At 32.5% G+C, this 10,684-nt stretch overlaps 1 protein-coding gene across 1 annotated transcript; it reads right to left on the bottom strand.

Annotated features, from left to right (window-relative positions):
* Nucleotides 1-5,305: 5,305 nt before the first annotated feature.
* On the bottom strand, nt 5,306-9,779 carry LOC104773973 (protein indeterminate-domain 5, chloroplastic). Its single transcript, XM_010498644.1, has 3 exons — nt 9,487-9,779; nt 8,826-9,222; nt 5,306-6,741 (listed from the first exon to the last, which is right to left on the bottom strand). The coding sequence occupies exons 1-3, from the start codon at nt 9,668-9,670 to the stop codon at nt 5,508-5,510; spliced, it is 1,815 nt and encodes a 604-aa protein (XP_010496946.1). The 5' UTR covers nt 9,671-9,779; the 3' UTR covers nt 5,306-5,507.
* Between the last annotated feature and the right edge of the window lie 905 nt (nt 9,780-10,684).

The raw sequence follows: 10,684 nt of genomic DNA on the forward strand, positions 1-10,684 counted from the left end.
CAAACATTCCGGGTGTAAAGACGGTAAGATATCGACTAACTGAGGCACTGTTCTAATGCTAACCATCAATCTTTGTGAACAGAGATTGGTTTAAGCAACCCAAGTGCAGGGGAGACTCCATTTTATGTCTTTTATCCTTAACCAATCTTATTAACCCAACAAGCAAACTATGCTCGAGACCAGCTCTGCTCTAAACCCCTTCTCTTACATCAATCCCCTAAACAATCTCGCACAATTGATTTTGCTCTCATTCAATCAATCATTTAACATATCAACAATCAAAGAAACCTTAGCCGGTTGCATCATCATCAACCCAGATTTTGAATCTGAATCAAGACCAAGACTCACAAGAATCACAACAACCTCAGATCCAACAGCATGAGAAGTGAAAAGACCTAAAAAAGAGAAGAGATTACAGAGAGATTACAAAAACGTCTTCATCGCCATAAGAACAAAAAGAAATCAATGTAAACGAGTAACCAATCTTGGAATATAGAACAAAAAGAAACAAAGTTTCATCATGAGAAATTGAGTACTACCTTGTTGACCACAGATTTGGTGATATATTTTTTTGGCTCGCTGCAAAGAACAAGCAGAAGATCATTACAAATGGATAATTAACACACAAAACAGAGAACACTAAGTTTGTTGAATTGCCCATACCCAGATTATACAGAAAATCCAATACAAAATATGTTCTATACACATTACCTATACACATACACATTAACAAAAGTAAATAAAGAGAGCAACTTGGATTGCACAATATAAAGAACGATTAACAATATTGAAAACTATTATTAATATAAACTATCTCTTTCTCACGTATGTTAAAACGAAAGATCTATTTTGATGTTGAAAAATCGAGTTGTACTTCTTTTTTGCAGCCACTATCTCACATCTTGATTTCAAATCAGATTTATAATAGTGTAACTTATGGATAAGAAGGGGATTATATCGGAATATGCATGTAGACGTAACCTAGAGACATATATCTATAACACTCTCTACCACACAGATTTCTACACCAAACCTATAACTTTACAATCACAGAGAAATAGGGAAGAATTACAGCTACCTTAGAACATAATGATCCACAGAGCTCAGGTGCCATGTACCATCTAGTGGCAACATAATCCTCGAACAAAAAAAGAAAGACAAAGAGAAGAAAATTCAAAAACACTGGAGAGATTACCAGATATGAATTAACAATTGACAGCAAAATGTGTAAAAAAGGGTGCATACCGTCCAAAAGACTGTTGTAGGTGTATCATTAAACGCCACTCTTGGGAAAGCCTATATAAGTATTACCAGATACCACTCTTACCATATACCGTCCAAAAGACTGTTGTAGGTGTAGAAAATGGTGATTCTTCGATTTACACAAAGTCCCAGAAACCAAACACGATCAATATTTTAATTTTTGTTTTTTTTATTTAGAGAAAAACCCCTAGATTCTCTCACAAGAACTCCCCAAAAACCCAGATGGACTCAAAAGCGAAAGAGAGAGAGAGAGAGATGAGAAAACGGCGACGAAGAAAGGGAAGAAATCGAGCATCGTTCCTTTCATTAGTTTTGTCCACCTAAGAGTAAAAGATCTGATGTGTATTAATTATTTTAATTTAATTGGATATTTATTTTAATTGATGTGTTAGTTTCTGATTCAATATAAAAGCTGAGGTGTCAAACTCTGGAAAGAAACATTGTGTTTTTATTGTATTGATACTGCTATAATTATTTTATAGTAGACTATACAAAAAAAAGTCGGCCACCTATTTCAGTATATGGGAACAAAAAAATAAACAAATATATATTACCTAATATTAATCATTTGATAAATCAAGTCAAAGTTATTAATTTTATATATGTTTCATTACATGTAATTAGTTTTTTCTTAAAAGAACTTAACACTAAAGTTAAAGGCAGAATGTTGTTGACAATCCGAAGACATAAAAACCTTAAGTCGTTTCTTTTCGTCCTTATCGTTACTTTCCCAACGTTGACTATCTATACGAACTCAAATCATATGAACTTTTGGAGTCTGTAAAAATTAGAATTTAATTTTTTCATCATGTTTTAGTATGTGTAGAGTGACAAAGAAAATATTAATAGTGTGGATCAGTACATACGAGGATTTGATCTGTACAAACAGAAGTCTACCAATCTACCACTAGATCACCATTTCTTAATGATATAATCTAGGGTTTTCATAAAATGTTTTTTTTTTTTAAATCTAGCTTTCTTTTTTGGAATACTAACATAAAACAAGTAACAATGATATATATATCTATATATATATATATATATATATATATATTCTAAAAAGACCAATAATACATAAATTAAACATGTAAATATGACATGTTACAGATCATTAAAAAATTGTTAAACAGTTTTCTTTTATAAATTAAACAAAATTTGTTTCGATAAAAAGTTGTTTACATTCACAATGCAGAAAGATACAAATTTAAGAAACCAATTGAATCAGGTTCACGAAGTGGTAAGCACCGACGACAAGAGGATGATGCAAAATCAGGTTGGGTTTTTGCCATGGAACCAGCATTGAAGTATTTCTGATCCATTATATATATTTCGAAATATGTCCAAAGAATTCAAGGAATTAAAGACTATGCTTCAAAATTTATAAAATATGCATCTAAAAACATTCTTCGACATGTTTCTTGGCAACATCATGTTATTCAAAAACACAAAACTGTTTAATAATGGTATACAAGTTTTTTTTATTGTTGACTATGACTTTTTAGAATTTCAATGAGCATTTTAGTGAATACATACATTCTATATAGCTTAACCTAAAGGAAAAAGGAAACAAGTCCAAATCGATATGATAGATCTTCAAAAATTTTTTCAAAACGTCTCTAGTGGGGTATATACGAATTACAACCATTAAAAAAAAAAAGAATACATCGATTATGTTTCTCAGGGAAGTTCTTCAACAGTGAAAAGATCTATCTAGTTTGCGAATCGGAGGAATTATATATATAAAGTTGATATGTGGATTTATATTAATTGAAATGGATAAGAAAAAAATAAAAGGGTAAAGCATGTGAATGACAGAGTTGTCGTTCATGTGAAAGATTGAAAAAAAAAATGGCCCGTGAAGAGATTGTCGAGAAAAGTTTGTGAATACTACAAAAAATGCTTGAGATTTCTTCTGCTTGTTCTTGGTCCACTTCATTATGGTAAAATCTTTAATTGGGCCATACAACATCAATTAATTAATAGATACATTGATGCTTATATATTCTATTTGATCAACCACACATTTGGATTCATTGGCATATAACTTTAACATCTACCAAAAAGAAGATATAAGTAAGACTAGTAAATTCTTTTTTTTTTGGGTGTAAATTCAATCTGTAAAGGCATAAATTTAACAACTTGAAGGTGATTTAATTAGTTAAGTAAATATAAACTGAATATAATTTTATTTTAAAGACTTTGATAAGATAAGGTCAATATATGATTGTTACTCGCTCCAAACAACAGTACTTTTCAATATAAAACTTCTTTTGATGGGTTTACAGTTACATACAGTATGTCTTAATATTGGTCATTTCATAAAACGCTTTAACGCAAGATATATGAATTTTGCCTCCAAGTAATTTTGGTGGTGAGCAAGCTTTTGCCAAAGATATATTAAATATTTGGATTCTGCCGAAACATTCGATATTTTTCAACACTGTAACTTTTTAGTAAAGAGTGTTCCGTAAACACACTCCAAAAAAAACATCCGGATTGAAAATTCAGCTACTAAATAGTAAATGTGCATAGTCACAATGAATTATAACAAATTTACACTATCAGTATATGCCACCACCCACCAAATTTTTTATTGTTGGTGGTTAAAATCTACATTTTTCTCTAAGTGTGTTCAACTTGGATTGGGGTAAGAGTAACAAGAGAATTATCTACATGGATTACTTAACAAGTAATTATACTCTTATTTAAAATAAGGTTATAATTAAGTAAAAATTTAAGAACAGTAAAATGAAAAGCAGGGGAAAATATATAAATAAGAAGATGAGAGAAGAGCTGTCTGTTTTTGGTGAGACAACGATATCATCTCTCCCTCTCGTTTCATGTCGATGGGCCTCCTTACTTCCATCACTTGCATGTATGTCCCTACATTATATATATCATATTAGCTATTATTGTTATTCCCCCATATAAATTATTACGACAAAGACAATAAATTACTATTATTAATATTGTTATTTCAACAATTGTATAGATGTTGTCACAATAATGTAATGGTATGTTCACATACGCACACCTATACACTAAATCTTTTCGCCAAAAAAATATCCAAAACTAGCAAAGAATCCATGAAAATATCAACATACACCGAACCGAGATATCAAATCCAAGTTCCATTAGAATCATTAGATATATGAAAGAGCCAAAACAAATATCCAATCTATACGAATATATATAGTGAAAACACATTAGAAACTACAATTTTAGTTTAAAACAAAAACATTGAAGATATATTTTAATAAAAACATGTTTCCAAACCAAAATCGAAGTTGTACCTTAGAGTTAATTTTTTTTTTTAAGCTGTTTTTTTAACCGTAAACTACATCAATAATGAAGACGCGTGAATGAAACAGAATTGTTTATTTTGGACCGTTAAATTAAAATATGATGGGGACAATCCTTTGAGGATATGGTAGGAACATGTTACATACAGAAACTATATATACAAATGCATATATGTATATATATATGCACATGTGACATGTATATATGTATATATGTATCGAGATATTTAGAAAGGGGATCACAGGACAAACACTCGTGACATTGCCAGCTAGTGAAGATGACAAATGAAAAGAAATTAAAGAATAAAAAGGCATATAAAAGAAAATAAAAACAAAAAGACAAAGAAACTTAGCAAAGGCTGCTTGTACTCTCCAACTCATTGACTGCCCCATGCAATGATAAGACGATAAATGTGTCAGCCAAATACAAAAATCAAAAACATTTTTCTACCGAAAACAAAATTATTCACACCCAAGTTTTTTTATATATAGTTAAACCGTTGGTCTAGTGTTGTTTTAGTCTTTGACCCTATAAGAAATAATAGATACAAAAGAAGACTTAGCATTGACTCTACAAATAACTAGATCAATTGCTTATTTACTTTAAATCTATAAGCCAGAAATATATTGAATTACGAAAAGTATCTAACTTGTCACAAGAAACCAAATATTATGAACACCACGGATGTAATAATATAAATTTTTCTTCATTCTGAAAGCATAAATTATAACTCTGAAAATATTTTTTTTCAGGAGGGAATTCACTTATATAAACTATGAAAGACAAAATCTTTTACAAAAAAGAAAAAAAAAAGAACTGAGAGTTTAGATAAATTGCAACTAAAATTTAATTACTTCAAATGGGGTTTTGATGACGACATGCATACCTGAAAGATATAGCATGTACTTTGATGAATTAAAAAACCTTTATAAAATTTTCCCTTAGAAACTCGCATGATGGATTCCATAAGGTGGTGAAGTACTTGCCGGACCACCACCGGTATTCACATTCATGCTGCTTCTATCGGCGGAATCCGACGACGAGCCAACTCTTTCTCTACTATTTCCATGTTGTTGTTGTTGCTGCTGTTGTTGTTGTTGTTGTTGCTGCTGCTGTTGAAACCCTCCGCTTCCACTCATGCTTCTTACGATCTGTCCAACTCCAAGAAAGTCTCTAGTCATGCTCTGTTTATCAGTGCTTAACCCTTTGTTTCCTCCTCCGTATGAACCAAAAGGAGAGTCTACTCCGTTAACGCTTCCTGTCGCGCCGGGGTTAGAGAAAGAGTTCATCAAATCCTGAAGATTACTCTCGTTTTCTCCATACATGCCACTCCCAAAGCTTCTTAGGATCGATGAGGCATTGTTATTGTTGTTGTTGTTGTTGCTTCCGTTGTTGTTGTTGTTGCTTGAGGTTGAACCCATTTGAGCAGCTTTCTGAAGAAGTGCAGTTGCTGACATGTGAGGTGTTGAATTTGGATTTTGCATTGATGAACTAAAGAGTGAAGGGACTGATCCTGAGCTGATTCTATCCGCAGAACTCATCAGATTGTTAGGGAAGAGACCAGTGCTTCCTTCTCCTCCTCCTCCAACTGCATTTTCTCCATCATAATGGTTTGACATCATAAGATTACCCGAAGAAACAGCAGCAGCGGCGGGAGCATTAGGGTTGCTTGTTGCAGAAGTAACTCCGTTGTTTCCAGAGAGGAAGCTGAGATTGAAGAGATTGGAGGAAGCAGGGTTATGGTTATCATGTGAGAACTGCATCAGATTCTGTTGAAAACTCATCGGTGATGGCTTGATGTTATTGTTCGCAGCCAAGAACCCTTGTTGATGATGATGATGATGGTGATCTTGTTGATCATGAAAGCTAGGGTTTTGCTCTTGCATGAAGTAGCCTGAAGCATTTGCAGCAATGAGATCAGAGGAAGAGCGTGATGCGGCTCCTCCTCCGCCGCTTCCAAGACGGAGAACGTCGCCGGACTGGTGATCAAGATTCTGTGGGGCCCCCATGTGAGACAAACCAAGGATCATGCTTGACGTGTTGTTGTTGGAGTTGTTGGTGTTTTGTCCGTACGGGAAGTGATGACTTGGCAAAGAAGTCAAAGAAGTTGGGTGTCTCGCACTCTCTTGAGCCAACGCGTCACAGAAAGCTCTATGCGTGATGAAACTGTCTCGCCTGTGACACAAAATTAAAATTAAAAAAAAAAAAAAATCACAATGGAATCTATTGGATCGTCAGATATATCTCTATTCTCTACATATTAAATGATGAAATAAAAGACATATTTTGGGAAAAGTGAAAAAAAAAATACTTGTAAGCAGAGAGAGAGACTCATCATGTCACGTAGCTACAAATAGATTCGCGTGTAATTATGGGATCTTGAAAAGTAGATAGATAGCTAAAAAGTCACTCTACTACTCTATTATACACCCTATTATTTTCCACCTATGTAAACTCTCTTAACAGCTTACACATTCACATGTATGATATGCATATAATGAATTTGCACGCATATACACAAATAGGAGTACAATGTTGTGTCACATTTCAACTTGATGATGTATTTGTCTATATGACAACAATGGGTACGACCAAATCTATAGTTCTATCAATTATTTGCAATAATTAATAAACATAAACATTATTAATAAACTCCGCAAAACTATTATACATATAANACTGTGACACACAATTAAAATTAAAAAAAAAAAAAAAATTCACAATGGAATCTATTGGATCGTCAGATATATCTCTATTCTCTACATATTAAATGATGAAATAAAAGACATATTTTGGGAAAAGTGAAAAAAAAAATACTTGTAAGCAGAGAGAGAGACTCATCATGTCACGTAGCTACAAATAGATTCGCGTGTAATTATGGGATCTTGAAAAGTAGATAGATAGCTAAAAAGTCACTCTACTACTCTATTATACACCCTATTATTTTCCACCTATGTAAACTCTCTTAACAGCTTACACATTCACATGTATGATATGCATATAATGAATTTGCACGCATATACACAAATAGGAGTACAATGTTGTGTCACATTTCAACTTGATGATGTATTTGTCTATATGACAACAATGGGTACGACCAAATCTATAGTTCTATCAATTATTTGCAATAATTAATAAACATAAACATTATTAATAAACTCCGCAAAACTATTATACATATAAGATACTCTTTTCATTTCGAACTAGTACAATTTATGTATGTTTGTACCTGATGTATCTATAATAAAAAAAGGGTATTCAACTAATTTCAAAGGTAGGTGGGAAAAGTTAAGTTTTCACACTAATGTATAGAGAATGATTGTCAAATGAATATCTGACTTTGTCTAATTCAAGATCCTGTAATGTAAGTTCAATAAATGCAAGTTGAGCATGTATTCAATGAACTACTTGTATTATTATATAAATGCTGAAAGAACTACTAATATATGTATCTACGCCACCATATTTTTATTTCCTCATTCCATTTATAGAACGCCCTCTAAATGCACGCACACACACAAACACAGCAATGCCAGCCAAGACTGAAAAAACAAACTCTATTCGAAATAATTATTTAGTACATTAGTTATCACTGCTATGCAAATTTATGCAAAATGTGTAGAGTAGTGAACCAAAATAATATGTGGTGTGTAAGGCTATGGCGCAGAGTACAAACGAATCATATGAAATAATTATATGTTTTCGTAAAATTTTGCACATAAGAGAACAAACACTGTAACAACAACCTCTCTAGATATTATATAGTTTAGCAGCACGTGAATTGCCCATATAGTATAAGTATAATTTCATATCTAAGTAAAAAAAAAAATAATATAAATTTATTTTTATGACATAAAATAGGGCGGTGTTTCCAAGGCAAAAGAATATTAAAAAAAAAACTGAAATCAAAATTGGTCCTCTTTGGTTTTGAGTTTCTGCTAGAAAGCATCTATTTGAAATATGGCAGTTTCAGTGTCATATATAGATATGGCTATATACACATACACATTCACATTCACGTGTGTTCGTGTATCATTTTTTTTTTAAATAAATTATTTTTGAATATAAAGGAAAAATAAAGTTGCATTTACTGCACGAAAGAAAGCGATAAGAGCATCGAAGACTTCGAGGCGAAACAGAAAGTGAACTTAAAAAAACCCTAATCCATGAAGAATGACTCACGGACACATATTCACACACATATCACTCGAAAAGATTAAATTATAATTTAAAGAGTTTTAAAGATTTGGAATACTTACCGAGAGAAGAGTGTACCACAGTCACAACGATACTCTTTGGTACCACAAGTCTTGGAGTGAGCTTTCCAATCAGACTGAACAGCGTAACGCTTAGAGCATTTATCGCATTTCCACTTCTTTTCACCGTGTTTACGGTAGTAATGTTTCTTGATTCCGGTGAGGTCTCCGAGAGCACGTGACGGGTCATGGTGAACGCACGAGGGCTCCGGACAAAGATACACTTTCCTCTTCACTTCTTTGGTCGATTTCTGTTTGAGTTTCCATGGAAGATTGTGTCCTCTTCTGTGAAGTTGTAGATTCTGTTCTCTTTGAAAACCTTTGTTGCATACTTCACATATGAATCTGTTTGTAGCCATTAGTGTCTTTGGAGATAAAGCTATCACTTCCGCATCGGAATCTAATCAAGAGAAAAATTATTGATTAAATTTTATATTGCATGGAAGTTAAATTGATTGAAATCTGAAATTTTAAAAATCAAGTACTAGGGTTTGCTAATTTGCGTACTTCAAGATTTGAAAATTTGGAAAAAGGGAGAATAAAAAAAAAAGGACATGAAAAAGGGATTTCTCTTTTGCACCAATCAATAAGCTTTTTAAAAAATGATCATATGGTTTTATAAAATCAAGATTAAAAGATGGCAATTAAGAGGTGATTAACTTACTTGGAGTTCTTGGTTGGTTTCTCTTCTTTTTCTGCGGTGGAGCTTCAAGCGGTGGCTGTGGTGGCTGGTGGTGAGGAGGAGGAGGAGGTGGAGCTGCGGCGGAGGAATTAGGAGGAAGAAGGTGAGATTGATCGTCTTGTCGGACTCCAAAGAAGGAAGCAGCGGAGGATGAAGAAGCAGCCATGGATTCTTCTGTGTTCTATGTGATGGTGAGAGAGAGAAGAAGAAAAAAAAAGAGAAATAAAATGAAATTAGAGAGATGAAACTCTTTAACATTAAATTCTTTTTTGACTTCCACTGATATCTTATCTCAATAAAGCCCTAAAAATGGGATATTCCAGATTTTTAATTAATTTTTTATACTTTTATAAAAATGAAAAAACATTGAAATTCTTGTGAGGTAATAGAAGAGAGAAGTTGAAAGTGACAGGTGAAAAAGATTGCTAGGCTAGTAAGTAAAAAAAAAAGTAACTCATCTACCCAATTTTATAGCCTAGAATGTTAAAAGTTCATATTCAGTTTTTAAAAAATAACCACACTGAATTTAAATCTACCTTGATTAGTTTGGTATAGTTATAATTTAATATGTGATACATAGGATACTAAAAAACTCTATTTCGTGTATTTATTATATGAAATATTTTGGTTTGTTACGCATTTGAATAAATTATTATATACAATTTGGGTGTTGCCTGTAGACACTAACACATATACAGAGCAATTAATTATTTCTATATCATATATTTTCTAAATATGTTTATTAGTCTTTAGAGAAAGAAAAAAAAAATGAGAGCTACAGAGGTCGGTGGACCCAATCCATTTGCCACAAAACGACAGTGGATGGTGCGTGAGACAACCCTCAACAGCTCCTCTCTCTCGCTAACATATGCGAATAATATATTTCCAAGTTTTCTTTGGATCTAAAAGGTTTTAGGAAACGATTACCATAGTGTAATATGACATTAAAATGATGTAGAATAAGATTTTTGATATAACATAAAATTTGTATACGATAATTGCTCTCATAAGAAAAGTTTAGCATCGCGATGTCACCTATATAAATATAATTTGGCTTTATATGTATATCTTAAGGAACTGAAAATGTTCTTTTTGTTAAAGAGATATGTGAAATGTTGGAATTGGTGCCTACATGAGAGTTAACTAATTTAAAACGTTCGACCATATGATATGTCATAAG

The sequence above is a fragment of the Camelina sativa genome, unplaced genomic scaffold (genome assembly GCF_000633955.1).
Source record: "Camelina sativa cultivar DH55 unplaced genomic scaffold, Cs unpScaffold00879, whole genome shotgun sequence".
NCBI lineage: Eukaryota > Viridiplantae > Streptophyta > Magnoliopsida > Brassicales > Brassicaceae > Camelina > Camelina sativa.